General features: G+C 40.8%; 1 protein-coding gene across 5 annotated transcripts in view; it reads left to right on the plus strand.

Moving 5' to 3' along the window:
* LOC143301539 (homeodomain-interacting protein kinase 2-like) overlaps positions 1-14,304 on the plus strand; it is a 62,928-nt gene extending 48,624 nt beyond the window's left edge. For 3 of the 5 annotated variants that reach the window (XM_076615910.1, XM_076615912.1, XM_076615911.1), the window contains one exon: positions 262-14,304. In XM_076615910.1, the coding sequence (XP_076472025.1) occupies positions 262-655 (394 nt within the window). In that variant the 3' untranslated portion in view covers positions 656-14,304. The remainder of the gene's footprint in view (positions 1-261) is intronic. The other 2 variants (XR_013057809.1, XR_013057808.1) reach the window with 2 other exon arrangements.
* The last annotated feature ends 2,821 nt before the right edge of the window (positions 14,305-17,125 follow it).

The raw sequence follows: 17,125 nt of genomic DNA on the forward strand, positions 1-17,125 counted from the left end.
TGTCATGTTGACAGAGGTAGGTGCAGGTGTCTTGTGTGTGTGGTGTGTACAGCGTGTTATGCACCATGTCATGCTGACACAGGGTGTGTGTGGTGTGTACAACATGTCACGAAGCCTGATGATGTGCTGACACAGGGTGTGAGTGTGGTGTGTACAGTGTGTTGTGCACCACGTCATGCTGACAGGGTGTGTACAGCGTGTTACATATCCCCATGTAGTGCTGACACAGGGTGTGTGTGTGTGTGTGTGTGGTGTGTACAGTGACTACCGTCATGGAGGAGCGGCCGCCCTGCACGGCTCCCCAATCCACCACTACCACCTGGTCCCGGCTCACCAGCAGCACCAGATGGCCGCAGCCCTCACGGCCGCTACGGCCGCCAGCGTGGGCCAGTACGGGCCCTTCTCCCCCTCTGTTGCGCCCCCTCCTGCCCACCAGAGCCCCCGCCATGTGCAGTACACGGCGCACCCACTGCCGGCGCACATGCACTCGGTGCTGCACACCTCCTCCATCCCCACCTTCCCGTCGGGTCAGGTGCACCCGCACTACTCCGGGGGAGCCAGCTATCTCAACTCGTCAGGGCCGGCCACCGCAGGGGTGTACGCCACGTACCAGATCGGTCCCATCAAGGCACGCCCGTACCAGTATTTTGCTTGAGAGGCTACCGGGGTCGGTTAGTGAGCAGGCAGGAGAGAGAGTGAGAGAGAGGCCAGGAAAAGAATGTTCATTTTGTAGCTGTTTGTGGGCTTCGAGAGAGAGAGAGAGAAATAGGGAGAGAGAGCTGTTTTACACAGAAAGCGGTTGGTGGCAGAGGGGACAAAAAACCACAGCTGTCTGCCTGGGTGGTGCGATACCAAAGCTTTAAAGAGGACTCTGGAATTGAATTGGAGTTATGTTTTACGTCTCACGGCCGTTCTATCCAACGACACAGCTTCTCAGTTTTGATTCCATGAATGGAAAGGCTTGTGTTTCTGTGGATTTCGTTTTTGTCTCGTCCCCTGTGTTGCTGGTCTCCTTTGTTGTTGCCTCTGTATCTGTTTTGAGTTTAGATGGAAAGAATTTAGATATTAAAAAATATATATATATATATTTTTTGGAATGTTTCATTTGGAGGTTATTGGCCACCCCCATCCATACTTGGTATATACATGTAATAAGTGGTGACTGGTATACATAACAGAGGGAGGGAAAAAATGATGAGAAATATGGCTGTGATGCTTGATATCCTCCTTGCCATTCAGACAGACATTCTGTGAGGGGTGAAAGGAGGGTGAGGGGTGTGTGAGCAAAGGAATAGTCAGTCCTGTCTTGTACTGATGTGATTTCTGTTCACTTCTCCATTCTTCTTGGGGTCCCAAGTAATCTGAGAACAGAGAAAACTAGCAGTGAATAATGTGTTATTATAAAGTGATTAATTTGTATACCGGGAGCATTCCAGGCTTATTTATATAATCAGTTGTCTTTGGAGTTTGTCTGAAATGAACTGGTGTTTTATTGAAACTTTTTTTCTTAACCCAAATGATTCACATAAACAAGCTTTGAAAAAGATGATTCAGTCTAGTATAGAAATGCACAAGAGTGCAAGGTGCTTTAAGAGTGTTTGAATTTGAAATGTTAGGTTTTGTGTTCTCATAGCTGAAGTGTATGAAACTTTTCATGAGGGACTTGCATGCTTCTTATAAATTTATTATCATGAGTCTTACCATCATCCAAACACACACACACGCATACACACAACCAGCATGTTTTTGTTTTTTTTATTTTTTTTTTTTTTTTTTTACATATTTTTAAAAAAGAAAAGAAAAAAAGAAGGGAATGTGTGTTTGTGTGATTGTTTCAAATTTTTTTTTTTTTCATGTAACAGGATGTAAACATTTCACACAGAAATAACACCTGTCTTTGTTGTTTGATAATCTGCTGAACCGAGTGCCAAGAAACACATTCTAAATAACACGATGAGTTGCGTGGTTAAATAACACAAACTTAAAAGTAAATAAGACGAAGCAAGTACAGCACAACAAAATATTAACCTGCCAAATTTGAAGTGTATCGTTGATGAAAACCCCCTCCCCCTCCTGATTGGCTATCTATGCTGGTACTTAAATGCATCGTTTGAGCACACTGATTGTATGAAAATTATACAACTTAGGACCTTTGTACTGAAGCTTCCCGCCTTCAGCTCACCCCCAATACCTCCTTTATATAATTCCTCGTTTCCGTTTGTTTTGGGGGCTGTGCTGTGTCCACAAGAGGGCCACAGTTTTGGACATTTTGTACAGTTTGTTTACTTCTCAGTCCAGTTTTGATGCCTGGTCCAGAGCAACCCAGTTGTCAGCTGTAAGTGCTGTCACAGCAGACTTAGTGTCTTTAAACTCGGTTATAATGAACAGGATATTGCTCACTCAGGAGGCTGGAGTGAAGTCTTGAAGTACAATCGAAGTGAAACCAGCAGAGGGATGAACGTGACATGCTTTGCATCCATAAAGGTCTCACACGATTCTCCTCTCACAAGATTTTCCATTTCTACTTTCGGTTCGTCAGACGAATTTCGTAAGTGCTTTCGGGTGGCTGTAAACTATGGATAGGTGACAAAGAACGACAGTGATGTCAAAGAACAACAGTGACAAGGAATACCAGTAAGGTTACTGTCATGGATAGGTGACAAAGAATGACACTGAAAAGGAATATCAGTAAGGTTACTGTCATGGATAGGTGACAAAGAATGACACTGAAAAGGAATATCAGTAAGGTACTGTCATGGATAGGTGACAAAGAATGACACTGAAAAGGATTATCAGAACGGTTAATGTCAATAGACGAATGGTCACAGTCAGTCAGATAAGCTGGGGAATCCAGTTTATGGGGTTTTGCACAGCACACATGAGATCACATAAGACGGGTTTCTTTTTTTTGATTTTTTTTTTTTTCGGGGGGGAATACTGTTCTCCTCTTCAAGCTGATTGAAATGGGTGTTGAACTTGTTATCGTGTTTGATGTAGTCAGGGCCAGTATATCTTGTTTTTTGGTAAGTGTTGTTTCTTGCTGACAATATCTTCAGTCAGGTTTCCCCCTTTTTGCTGTTGAAGGTGGTTTTTTTGTTTTGTTTTGTTCTGTTCCTGTTGCTTGTGCTGTGTGTCTATTTTCACTGTTAATCGTTTCTATCGGCTCTGCTGAGACAGGTACGGGATATGTCTTTATGTTGCTCTGGCTGTTTTTGTGTTGACACTGATGATGATGCGTTTCTTGTTAAAATTACACAATCGAAAAAACCAACATGGGTGTGTTGTGCAGAACCAAAAACAGGATGATTTGCTGTTGATTCAGAATCATTTGTCTTACTGTCAGCTTGGCTGAAACTTAAAACGAAAAGGATTGGACGATTGATTTAGACTTAGAAATTTTGAAAAATGAGCATGCATGCATACACATGCGCAGTAGAACTCTTTTGTTTGTTTATTTTATTTTTTGTATTCCCAAGTTTTATAAGATAGGACTTTTTAAAAATGAAATTTTAAGGTGTGTGATTTGTTTAGCAAAGGAATGATTTATCTACATTTGGAGGTCATCTCTTATTTGCATGATTCTTTTACTCAGTGTATTAAATCACCATCGTGCAGCTAGAACTGGTAGAAGGGATGTGTATTAATAAATCACCATCACACAGCTAGAAGTGGTAGAAGGGAACAGTTTTAATCACATTTTCAAATCAGCTTTACGATTGTGGATGCCGTTGTTGATCATTCTAGCTTGGCACTCTGGCAAGTCCCACTGAAACACTCAGTAACAGAGAAGCCTTATTTGGGTTGTAATAGAGTAGGGGGTGGTAGGGAACAGCTGCAGTTTGAGTTGCCTGAACATGACTTCTTTCTAAGTCGGGCGTGCTCACCTGGTGTCAGTGTGGAGGAATGTTTTCAGATGACAAAACAGCTGCTAGTTAAGGAAGAAACAAGAAAAAACAAGCATATATATTTTGTTTTGAATTTCTGATATTTTTGTGGAGAGTGTGTAACACATGGGGCTATGTAAGGTGATGGAAGGCTGGTGTGAGTGGGAAGTGGGGCAGACTGCAGAGGCAGAGGTTTTTACCTGACGATCAGTGTTTGTCATGAGGTTATCTTCACCATGGCGTGCAGCAGGCCATAGATCTGGGTGTGTCAACACAGTGTTTGTCATGAGGTTATCTTCATGGCGTGCAGCAGGCCATAGATCTGGGTGTGTCAACACAGTGTTTGTCATGAGGTTATCTTCATGGCGTGCAGCAGGCCATAGATCTGGGTGTGTCAACAGTGTCTGCCATCACTACAGGGTTGAAGCCAAACCAGGAAAAGTCTGTAGTATGCCTCAGAAAAGAGATTATCAGAAATTCAGAATGAAATTATGTTGGAATTCTGTATGGTTGTTGACAGGTTAGCCCCCTGAAAGAAAAAAAAAAGTTGGTGAATGAAATGTAGATTGACATCATTAAAAAAAAAAAAATGAAGTAGCAAATCAAAATTCAGTGGTTAGAAATAAACTTTTGAGTGTCATTTTCCCTGTTTTTATTGAATGGTTTTGAAAAAGAATCTGATAAAAGCTTCCATGGAGATCTTCAAATGTTAAGCACATAATTGGCAGAAAGGTCATCGTCATTACATGTGTTTGTGGTTGATCCTGACCTGTCAGTATGCTTGGAAGAGAGCATAGTAGTTGTTGAACAGTGTGACACACACCATAGTGGATACAAACAACATTGTTTAAGTGCAACCCAAGGAAGGTTTGCTAGGCGCTGCTGTGATTTTGAAGGACAAACGGCCAGGATGCCATATTAGCAGGAACAGAAAATGCAAACTGTGTGCGTTAATATTGGTGGTGACCAGTTCAGAAATGGAAAAGGGGGAACTCATTGCCAGCTGTTGGCTGATGTTTTGCTTCAAGTGACATGAGAGGCTGATGTTATACTACCAACCACACCATCTGAACAACTGATTTCTGTGTCACAGTGATCTTTTGTCAACTTCCTTGTCTCGGATCGCATCCTGGGACATTACACGCTTTTTAGGTTAGATGCAACACAGGCGTTACATTGAAGTGAAAGAAGAAAAAGGTGTCAATGATGGATTGTAAGGGGAATATAGATAAAGAGATGATGTAACAGTGTTTCTACAGGTGATGGATGTGACATTGTGTCAACTTCTTTGTGTGAGAAATCACTCTCTGATCTCTTGAGATTGAGGAACCTCTCTTCTTGATGCTCGGAATTCATACACACAAGTCTTTGTTTAATGGGAAGGAGTTTGAAGCGGAACGGAGGATGGTCGTGCATGTGTGAGCAGCTGTGTACATAGTTGGCGTGGTGAGGAGGAGAGGTTTTGAACATTCATTCAGATTTTCTTTGGCATGGCTTTGGAGTGTTGGGTTCTCTTCCCCTTCCCCCTCCTCCCCAGTTGATAACCATATTTACAGTTCATGGTTTTTAAACATATCGTAACCAGCGATATATAGTTTTGATCATATATATAAAGTTTTTATTCTGCATGTTATGAATGTGCTGAGCGTTCATCGGATTGGTTGAAGCATTAGTCAAGTTCGTTTTCTTTTGGTGTAGATTTAATTCTGCGTTATCTATATATTGATTGTGTCAAAAAGTTCACAGGTTGGTTTTAGGCACTAGCCTAGCTGGTTTTTTTCTTTCAGTGTTGTTTCACTTTTGATATTGTGTGCATGGTTGCTGTTCATGTTGTGGTATTAGGAGATACATATTTTGTTCTGGCTGTGCAGTAGCTTTTTGTAGGTATTTCTATGGAGCCATTTTAGGGTACACTTCTTGTTTGCATGACCTACCTTTCCATATGTATTTATATACATCTATACGAAAATATATAACTTTGACACTAACTTTGTGCTGTATCATTGTGCGTGCCTTGAATGTAAAACAGAATAAAACATGTTTACATTTTGGTGTTTGCTGCCGCTGATTTGCTGTGTGTTTTCTTCATTGCCATAATCAGAGTGAGTCTGGGGGCGGGAGATGGGAGGATGTAATTTCTGAAAATGTTTTTTCTTTTCTGTTGTTTCTTCACATCATGATTCTTTTGATTTCTTTGGTTTTGTGTGTTTGATTTCTTTTGGGGTTTGATGTGGGTGCCAGTGATATTGTACATTGCTGTTTGTGGACAAGAAGGTCCTGAAGGTGTGTATTGGAAATATTTTTTTATATGGTGTGAAAACTGATCCGTGTGTACATACCCTGTGAAAGCTGACTGTTATAGATGTTGGCTGTACATAGAGTGGTTTTTGTGTGTATCTTGTTGCTGAAACTGCCAGTGGATTGAACTTTTCATATCATTTTTCCTCCATAAAGGCAGATGAAGATTATCAGGTAACTTTTCTTCTTTTTTGTGTCTGAAAGAGGGTTAGGACCACGATGGATTGCGTCTCTTTGCGGAATAATTCTTTATTTATGATGGAAAAAACATGAACAAATTTGATTGTCATTTTAGAAATCACAGACAGTGCTCAAAAGATGGGAGGTAAATGATTTGTCTGATGTACGCCAGCCAAGCGATAAGGTGACTTTGCTTGCAGTAACATTCCCCTTACATTGGACAGTGGTCATGAGAAACCAGCATTGGTGTTGATGTGCACTGACGTTTGTCTGCTCTGGTGTGCATGAATCGTGTGCTGAAGCTTTGACACTGAAATGAGCTGTCTGTATCTTGATTTAGCTGGAGGTTGACACAGGTGGCTGCAGATAGAAGATAGGAGATGAAGGGCAGTGGTCCTTTAGTTCGCACTGTTCGTACGCAGTGTTTTGGAGAGTGTGAGACGTCCATAAGGTTGTAAAGTCTGTCATCTTGTGTGGTCAGACTTTTGATGTTGGAGATATAGACATGTAATGGATAGACATAGATATATGGGGGTGAGTCACATGGATAGACATAGATATACATGGGGTTTGAGTCATATAGGTAGACAGACATGGGGGTGAGTAGGTTCTCTGGTAGGGGGGCTTCACATGCCTAAGGTACGGGGAGGTTGAAATAGAACCCCAGACAAATTGGTAGGAGGTTGAATTGAATTTTCAACGCAAACACAAATCTACAATAGCCTCATCAGCTGATTAATTGATGATATATATGTGACATCTGGTTAACAGTTCCACTGTTTTCATTCAGAGATGTGAAACTCAGGACATAGCATAGTCATTGTGACTTGGGGAAATTACCAGGACAGTAGAAATTAACTTAAAAAAAACAACACACCAACACACACACACACAACAACCACCAAGAAAAACTTACTTCATTCTCAAATTTATATTTCTTTTCAGGGTATGGGACAAACTGAAACGCCACAATTGGTGTTTGCTGGTTTTTTGTCGGAGTTTTTTGTTTTTGTTTTTTGTTCTTATCAATAAACTTGAAGCAAAATCAGGAAAAGATTCTGTGTCAGATTTTCTTGCCTTTTTTGTTGTTGAAATTTGGTGTGGTTTTGTTCTCTGTATGGAACAGTGTATTTATAAACTCTAGTGTCTCATTGTGTGAAGTGAGCGATAAGTGAAATTTGGACAAATGATTTTTTTTTGAAAAATTTTCTTTTTTGCGGTATACTATCCCTATAGAGATTATGACATGTCACATTTATGTATATAATTGTTATGTCATTAGACAGTGTGGAATTGTGGCAAGCCAAGTGTGAAATGCATGTTACACATATAAGATGATGGTGGCACCCCACTTTTTCCACATTTGTATGCATGAGTGGTCACGAGTTGGGTAAAATGTGGACACAATAACTTGTTCAATTTCAAGATCTGAAAATGAAATTTGTGCTTTGTCTTTCACGTACCAGTACTGTAGCTTGTATTATGAAAAAGATGTTGGTTTTAGCATTACACAAGTGTTGAGAAGTGAAGAGGAGAAAAAGCACTACTTTGTATTATTTATGTTTCATTGTCCTTCATAATAGGGATAGGAGAAAACAGAATGAATAGGTGTTATCACTTCGAAGTTCTTAGCCTCTGCTGTTGTTGAAATTTCTATCTGTGTGTGGGTGAGTTTGCTTGATAAGAGAATGAAGCTTTCTGCACATAATGAAGGGCCTGTGTGGTACATGTTGATCGATGAACAAAGGCACACGAATCACAGGTAAATCAGTGACAAGGGAACTAACTGCAAAAAGGAGGCAACATTGTTGTTGTTATCATTATTGTCATCGTCAGCGATCCTGGGCAGCTGTGTCTGCATCTTTTGAGGTCACATTGTGTAGTCAGTCATTTGCAGTTTTGCGTCTTCCTTGTGAGCAAAAATGGATGTACATATTGTTTGTTTCGCATTATTCCAGCTGGCTTTGCCCTGTTTGTGTGTGATGGTGCACTGTTGCTGTATGTGTAGGCAAGAGTTCTTGGATGTTTGGAAATGAGGGGGAATTTGTTGTGATTAACAAAAACAGAAAAAGTTTTTTCCTAAAAGCTTGGTGTGCAGAGGAATTTGTGCAGCTTTCATATGCCAATCAAAGTAGCAGGATTTCTTTCAGGGTTTTTCTTTCTCTTTACATTTTGGTGTGCAGATTGTGAGTGAGTGTGCATGTGTGTGTGTGTGTGTTTCTAGTTTTTTTTATTGGTCATATTGACTGTGCTGAAGTACTTTGTCAAACCTTTTGATTTGTGCATTTACTGGTGTGTGTTTTTGGGTTTTTTCTTTTTTCCATTCATTGGTATATATTGTTTAGCTTTATGACTTTCATGGTAGTTTTGTGGCCCCTTTCAGCAGGGGAAGCGTTGACCTACAATGAACATTATCCGAGTGTCTGCCATTTATCTAACCTTCCTCACCTCCACCGTGTGTAGTCACTTCCTTAATCACCATTCAGTGTGTGTGTGTGTGTGTTGGCTCAATCATAACTTGCCTTGATGTGTGTAAGCATTCGGCTTGTGTAATCTTGCCTTGGCAGCTGATATGAAAAAAGTTTCACACTTTATGGTTGAGTTTTTGTCTTGGAAAAAAAAAAGCCTGCTGTTTTGGAGGGAGTTTGATGAATTGTTCAATCAGATTTGATTTTTTTAAAAATCAAGATTTTTTGGTTTGGTTTTTTTGTTGTTGTGGATTTGTAGCACTTTTACCCTCCATATGTAGTCATTTGATGATGTGTAGAGTTGATTGACTTGGATAATCTTTCATACTCAGACCTTGTCTTGCAGTGGATACTGAAATGTGGCAGATACCTGTGTCAGTTCTGTCTTTTCTTCTTATTTTCTTCTTCCTCGTTCGCCTCCCGTTAGATAAGCAGCCCGGTGTCCTCGATGAAGGCTGCCGTCCGTCACAACTCCTCCAGGGTGCCGTACAGTTTGGCTTCCACTGCTGTCGGTGTTGGCCAGTACTTCCTCCTGGATGCTGCTTGCGTCCTGCAGTCTTGAAGGATGTGGTCGATTGTCATTGGTCCCTCACCCCAAGGGCACTATCCACTCTGTGTTCTGTCTTTTAAACAACCTTTTTTTTTCTCTTTGGTTGTTCATCATCTACCGCCGCTCATTCTGAATCCCTTGTCACAGCTAGAGTTGAGTTAGTGTGTTGCAGTCCCAGCATTGGCAGTTCACAGGGCACTATTGACGTTAGGTCACCAGAAGGCCACACACCAGAGGAGACTGCACTCCTGTTGAGTCACTTTGGTGTGTTCAGTCGTGCCAGTTCTAATTTAGATTACTGAGGACACCATCTACTATGCCCACTACTGACGACAATAATAGCCAGACAGAGTGAGCACCCACCCCTACACCACCTCCCCTGGCCCGCCTTTCACCATGAGATCAGGGCATGAAAGGCCAAATTTGGGACATATCTTTTCTTTTTCTTTATTTTTTATTCTTTTGATGTTGATGGAGGGGAAGGATGGTGATGATGACTTGTCCTGGAGGTCCGTTTAGGTTTGTGGACTACGTGACAAGGCTCTGCCCTTGGGCCATGTGGAATGAGATAACCATAGCAGTGTTGTCAACAGTCAAGTGTAGAGTGCAAGGTTTTCCCAGTGTGTCGACACCCCTTGCATGTGAATTAGAATAAGAAATATTTTCTCATGAAAATCATGATTAAATTACACATGCTATGCTGTGACCCTCTGGTACATGCTCCAGCACGGTTCTGAGTCCTGTCCTGCGCAAAGTACTAATCGGAAACCAAGTGGAGAAACCAAACGTAGTGTTGACACCCCTTGGTAAGAGAGAGCATGTGAATTAGTCAGGATAATGAAAACCACCAGCAAAGTTTTTACAGACAAAAAACAGAGGGCAAAACCAAGGAAATTGAGTGCAAGCTGTGGGAGTAGGGGGGAGCTGTGTGAACATTGTGTGAACGGGGTATGCACCAGTGACAGCTGGCGTTCTGGTGAACTGGTCTCAAAGGAACAGACCCAGAACTGTCACACAGTTAAGGACAGTTTCAGTTCAGTTTCAGTAGCTCAAGGAGGCGTCACTGCGTTCGGACAAATCCATATACGCTACACCACATCTGCCAAGCAGATGCCTGACCAGCAGCGTAACCCAACAGGAAGAAGAGTATGGCAGCGACAACAACAGCAGCACTCAGTCGCCATCTTGTACAATAACAAGTTTTTACAGAAAAAAAAAATTCTGGGTGGCATTAATTCAGTTTGCTTTCTAGGGTGCTTGGTTATTGTTAAGGACAAAGTTTGGGGATAGGGACAGGAAGGCAGGGTGCAAGGTCTTGTGCATGCACAAACAATAATGCTGCTTTTTTGCTTCCAGTCTGTCTCCCCCCCCCATCCCCCCACCCTCCTCCCTCCAACTGATATTTGTTTTCAAAACACACAGGGCCTTTTTTTGGACAGTACGAAATAATTCCTGTGGGTGAGTTGAGTTCACTTGTAACATAACTTAAACTGATAAAACTGGGGATTCCAATGTGAAAAACAAATTGATGAAGCACTTCATTGGGTATTTGCTGCATTTCAGTGTCCAAGGCTAAAATTGTCTTGGTGATTGGTCATTTATTCAGCCGGTCATTCAAGTTGGCTTGGACCATTTTGTTTGTAAGTACACTTTTTACCAAAACTTGTTATTGTAACATAGTTTTTTGTTGGTTTTTTTTCTCTTAACCGACATGGTATAGGTGTGTGGACTTGCACGTTTTTGTTTCCCCATAATTATTAACTTGATGTATTTATGGTCTATGTATATGTGCGTGTGTGTACAAGTATGCATATTGTTTTGTATAATACTGCCAGAGAAAGGAGATATATTATGTATATACATATATATATATATTTTTGGGGACTTTTGAGTATAAAATTCAGTATTGTAAAGGAAAATAAATCAGATGAGAGTGATGTTGTATCTTTATCATACATGGAGTGTTTTCTGGGTGGCATTAATTCAGTTTGCTTTCTAGGGTACTTTGCAGTTATTCAAGTTCTCACTAATGTTGCAGTGATGAACCCAGTATATTTACATGATAAAACCGTTCCGATCATTACCAGTCATTGACATTACCTGTATTAGAACTGCTTGAAATGATTTTATTTTTTATCTACTTATAAAAGCCACCATACAGATGGTTCATTTTTAATGACTAGATTGCTTATAATGTAGCATATTTTGTATGCATTTCTGTTTTATCTTTTCGGTTTTAAGTCTGTAAATCACTGATTTTGACCATAAATGGGACTGCCCTCCATGTAGTGAGGTTGAATGATCTTGTGTGCTTCTGCATCAAAACCAACATGCATATAGCGGGTGCTTGTCAGATTTTATTATAATGATTATAATAGTAGAAATTAATGATGTATGCTACCTTCTTACCTCAAGGGCCCAGAGTGCTGACAATTTATTAACTTTCATAAACAAGAAAGTTAACAAAAATGAATAACACTAGGTTACTATAATTGGAAGACTTAACAAGCAAGACAAATGGTGTTTGTCATTTATTTTTCCACTATGGGACACCAGAACGAAACACGGAAAGTAGATGATCAATTCTCATTGTGCTATTTCACATCCATACTCGGAATTTCCACTTGGGAGCTTAAAACCTTAAAAGAGGTCAGCGCAGTAGAAATGTTTGAATATAGTGGTTGTAATGATGAGCTGATACGGTTGTCAGAAGTTGTTCAGAACTAGCAGGAACACAGGAGGTGATGCTAGCCTTACTTCATTGGAGGGATTTACACATTGTCTGATCTCTTGTGCAATTTTGCCATTGTGAAAATGTTAAGAGCCAGGTTTGATGATGTGCTCAAAAAAGAAACACATTGTTGCATGCATTTTGTTTTGTTTTTTTGCTGTGTACTTTGGTTTGAAAACGAGGCAGGTTTTTATTGAAGTTAGGCATACTATCGTGAAAAGTGATAGCTGTGATTCCAAATTTTCAAAGCACTTTGTGTTTGCAGATAAGCACCAAAGAGTCTCCGTTTTGACTCTGAATTGTTCTCCTTCCAATAAGCAATAGGGTGTGTAACGATTGTAGAGCTGTGTCTGTCTTTATGGGGTTTTTCAGCTGAGATTTTCTGCAAATTTAAAAAAAAAAAGAAAAAAAAATGTTTGACATTTTCTCATTGGTTATGTGCAGTAATTTGATTTCATCGTTGAATCATTTGGCTTTTTTGTTTTATCCTGTATTTTGTGTAGCGTCGGTTTACGGAAGTGGAGATTGTAGTATTTTGCTTGATGGCAGTGTCTGTAAGCCTTTGTATTGTGTTCCCTGGTAGAAAGAAGGGAAAGCTTCACACTGCCTTCTGCTCACTGCCTTCAGTGAAATCATGAGAAAAAAAAATATGACTTTTCTCCTGGCACCGTGCTGTGGCCCTGTGCAGTCAGCAGGACTTGCAGCAGCAGTGTTGCATGCGTTCCTCACACTCACACCCTGTAGTCTTCAAAGTAGATGACAAACGGCATGAACTTCAAAAAAAAAAAAAAAGTAAAAAAAGATAGATATAGATCAAGTGATTGTTTGAGATTCTGGAAGGGAAACACTTCATTTCTAAAAATAAAGTGTCACTGATAACTTTTTTTTTTTTAAAGTGATATGAATTGCAGAGTACTTTGAGGTAATGATTGTATAAACCAGGACTGGTTTGCACGAGTTACTTCATATTAAGAATTTTCCCAAGTGTAATAGTGTTGACTTTTTCTTAATGCCAAGCAAACTTAGTGCTGCAAAGTTTGCTTGTGCACCTCGGCCCAGGATTTTGAGTTATTGAATAAACTGGAATTTCAGACGTCTGTAGACGTGCTAGAGTTGCAGCCCATAACTAAAAAAAGTGTTTCACTTTGTGAAGTTGCAGCTTGCTGTGTCGCATGCGAGTGAAAGAAAAAATCAGACATTGGATGTTTGTCCCTGTGTGGACCACACTCATTCCTGATACCTCTACCCATTCAGAAACCTGGACAGCAGTGAAAAAAACTTTGTTCTGTGTTGTCAGCATGAAAGTACCTAGGCTCTAGTCTCCCGGATCAGCACATTGGGATTATGCAAAGGGTCAGTCTTCTGCTCCTTTTTAAAAGATATTTTTAAATATAGCAGATGTGGTGTATCGTATGTGGATGGGTCCTCATGCATTGATATCACCTTGAAACAGAAGCTGTCGGCATTGTGGGGAAGGCTGTGTGAAGTTTCTTTCCCTGTACAGAGATTTTGATCTAGTCAGTGTAGTTCGTGTGAATGACAGTGTTACGGATTCAGTGCCACGATGGATCACACCTTTTGGCTTAAAAACAAGAAAAAGAAAAAAAAAGTGCTGTTCGGTGAATATTATTCTTTCTTTTACCCTTTTTTTTTTCAGCCCTACTTGTCCATTTTTAAACACTCTTTTAATTCCCTTTTTTTCTTATTGCTTTTTGTATGTTTTTTGAAGGATGTGAAAATTAAACTACACCATTCTGATGAAAAACAAATAAAATGTTTGAAATACCTTGCAGTCATTTGGAGATAGAAACGTCACAGCAAAGATCTGTTGTGTGGTGTAGGTATAGAATTTGATGAAGCCATTTTGTAGGCTGCATGATTCTGAATCACACTCTTTGTTTATAACTTTTTTTCTGGTAATTATATAAAAAAATTTTTTAGCTTGATGTTGATGGATTGGCTTTTTAATGACAGTAAATCTTGGTGGTTTTTTTGTATCTTTGTGTGCAATAAATACACAAGTTTCCATTTGCAACTTTACCTGTCTCTTGCTTGATTCTCTTCCATTTAGACTAATTTTTCACTGCTTGTTTCCAGTGTGCTATGCCTAATGGTCATTCTTAGACTTAATTGCATTTGTTGGGAACAATAGGGGAATATTTTGAAAAAAAAATATAGATATCCTTGACTTGATTTCGGGTTATTCCGTGTGTGTATATGTGTGCTTGTGGATGTGAAAAGTAACTATACATTGGAAGGTAAAGTGTTGCAGTGTGTGGTGTTATGCAGTGTGAGCCACCCCTTCCAGACTGACCACCCAGTTCTGTCGATCCTTAACACTTCTTCTGCGTTCATGGGCTGCACCTCCCACGTTCACTCGTATGCACACGAGTGGGCTTTTACGTGTATGACCGTTTTTACCCCGCCATGTAGGCAGCCATACTCTGTTTTCGGGGGGCCTTAACACTTTGACTGCTGAAACTTGGTGAAATGAGATCAGTGTGAAATGAGTTTGAAGTGCCATCACTACTTTTTGTACACTCTTCAGTGGTGTTGATTAATATTGCTGATCAAAAGTTGTGCTATCCCTAGAGGAAGTACGCAGGCCCAAGAGGAAGTCTGCAATTCCAAGAGAAAGAAATCTGGATGTAGAAAGGCCTGTAAGGTCGGTCTCATCTCTGTGAGGTGACATCCCTTCACTGACAACCACCATACTCAGAGTTTACAGAATGCACACAGCTCAGAATACACTGTCAATCAAACCCCAAACACGGCAGCAAGTTTTCTTGCATTGACACTAACAGCCAAGAAGACGTTCATGTTCTGTTAGCATCCTGGGTGAACTGGGATACAGCAAATGTTTCAAAGACACACATGTCCCCACTTTCAAACTTGTGCTATGCTGCATAAAATCTTTATGAGAGGGGTTTAAGTCCTGAAGTCTTGCAACCAATGAAATAACAATTTTGAATTTGACTGTTTTAATGTAATGTTAGCAGCCCTACAACAGCAAGCATGTCCTCCATTTACACACTGTATCCCATCAGTGCAGCTGCACTGCAGTTCCTCAGGACCAGCCCAGCAACAGCCGAGCGCACTGTCAAAACCACACTTAACTCACTCAGTACGGCCAGTCCTCTCTTCTCCTCTACACTTAACTCACTCAGTACGGCCAGTCCTCTCTTCTCCTCTACACTTAACTCACTCAGTACGGCCAGTCCTCTCTTCTCCTCTGCACTTAACTCACTCAGTACGGCCAGTCCTCTCTTCTCCTCTTCACAGACCCTTCGGATGTCCAGTGGGTGTCTGAATGACCCAACCTTTAGCTTCCGTCGTCAGAACTGTGGTATTCTTTGTCAACATTCTCCTCTTCAGTATAAGAGCCTTCCGCTTGCAATATTTTGATGATGGTAACTGGGGTGAAACGCTGTTAATGTCGTCTCTTTCGCCGTTCGTATGGAGAGAGTTAACACTAACAGCCAAGAAGACGTTCATGTTCTGTTAGCATCCTGGGTGAACTGGGATACAGCAAATGTTTCAAAGACACACATGTCCCCACTTTCAAACTTGTGCTATGCTGCATAAAATCTTTGTGAGAGGGGTTTAAGTCCTGAAGTCTTGCAACCAATGAAATAACAATTCTGAATTTGACTAATTTAATGTAATGTTAGCAGCCCTACAACAGCAAGCATGTCCTCCATTTAAACACTGTATCCCATCAGTGCAGCTGCACTGCAGTTCCTCAGGACCAGCCCAGCAACAGCCGAACACACTGTCAAAGCCACACTTAACTCGATCAGTACGGCCAGTCCTCTCTTCTCCTCTACATGGACCCTTCGGATGTCCAGTGGGTGTCTGAATGACCCAACCTTTAGCTTCCGTCGTCAGAATTGTGGTATTCTTTGTCAACATTCACCTCTTCAGTATAAGAACCTTCCGCTTGCAATATTTTGATGATGGTAATTGGGGTGAAACGCTGTTAACGTCGTCTCTTTCGCTGTTGGTATGGAAAGAGTTAATACTCGCAATATAATCCCTCCATTTACACTTTGTACCCATCAGTGCAGGTGCACAACGGCAAAGCCATACTTTACTCCAAACACATTCATCGTCATGGAGATGTGAACACACCAGTGGACTGCAGCCAATCTCCCCAATCAGCTAACAGAACATCCCTCGGTTGCCCAGCTACATTGTGCCCAATAGCAACCTCCCACAACACGACAATTTTCATCAGCATACTGACGTTGGTCGGTACGTGGAAGAAGAAGAAGATTAACCAATCAAAACACCAACGAGCAACATAGAAGCTAAAGCCAACAAATTAAACACCAAGAGAGAATACAACTGATTAGGAAACAAACAAAACATGCCCACTGCAGTACAGATATACTCGTACCCTGCACAGCCGGCCATCAAAACACTCCAGCACCAATTCTATTATATTTGTGTTCTATCTTTCTTTTCTTCTTTCTTTCTGTTACACAACCAACATCGACTTGCCGATGATTCTGTTGTGGTTGGTGCATGCTGTGTATTTTCGTGTCTCCACAACCCACCGAACACTGACATGGATTACAGGATCTTTAATGTGCGCATTTGATTTTCTGTGTGCGTATATACACAAGCACAAGCAGGTCTGCACATATGTAGACCTGAGAGATCTGAACTGGGTGCTGTTACCGAGATTCGAACCCGGGACCCTCAGATTGAAAGTCCAACGGCACACCGTAATGCAAAATGTCCTCCTCTGTCTATTTGTGTGGGGCCTGTCAAGTACAATTTCTGTTATGTTTGTTCTAGTTAGTTCCGAGCAGTTTTTTCCCTTGATTTTCAATCACCGGTGATCGATGAAGAATTTTCGGAAATTATCATACATGGTCACCTTTTCGTTGATAGAAGCATTCGTTCACTAAAATAAACCTAAACAGACCCATTTATCGTGAAAAAAAGTATCATCTCTAAATGATATTGTCCTGAATCTACGTGAAAGGAAAAGTTCGCCACATGTTTT

Source organism: Babylonia areolata, chromosome 27 (assembly GCF_041734735.1).
Source record: "Babylonia areolata isolate BAREFJ2019XMU chromosome 27, ASM4173473v1, whole genome shotgun sequence".
Classification (NCBI taxonomy): domain Eukaryota; kingdom Metazoa; phylum Mollusca; class Gastropoda; order Neogastropoda; family Buccinidae; genus Babylonia; species Babylonia areolata.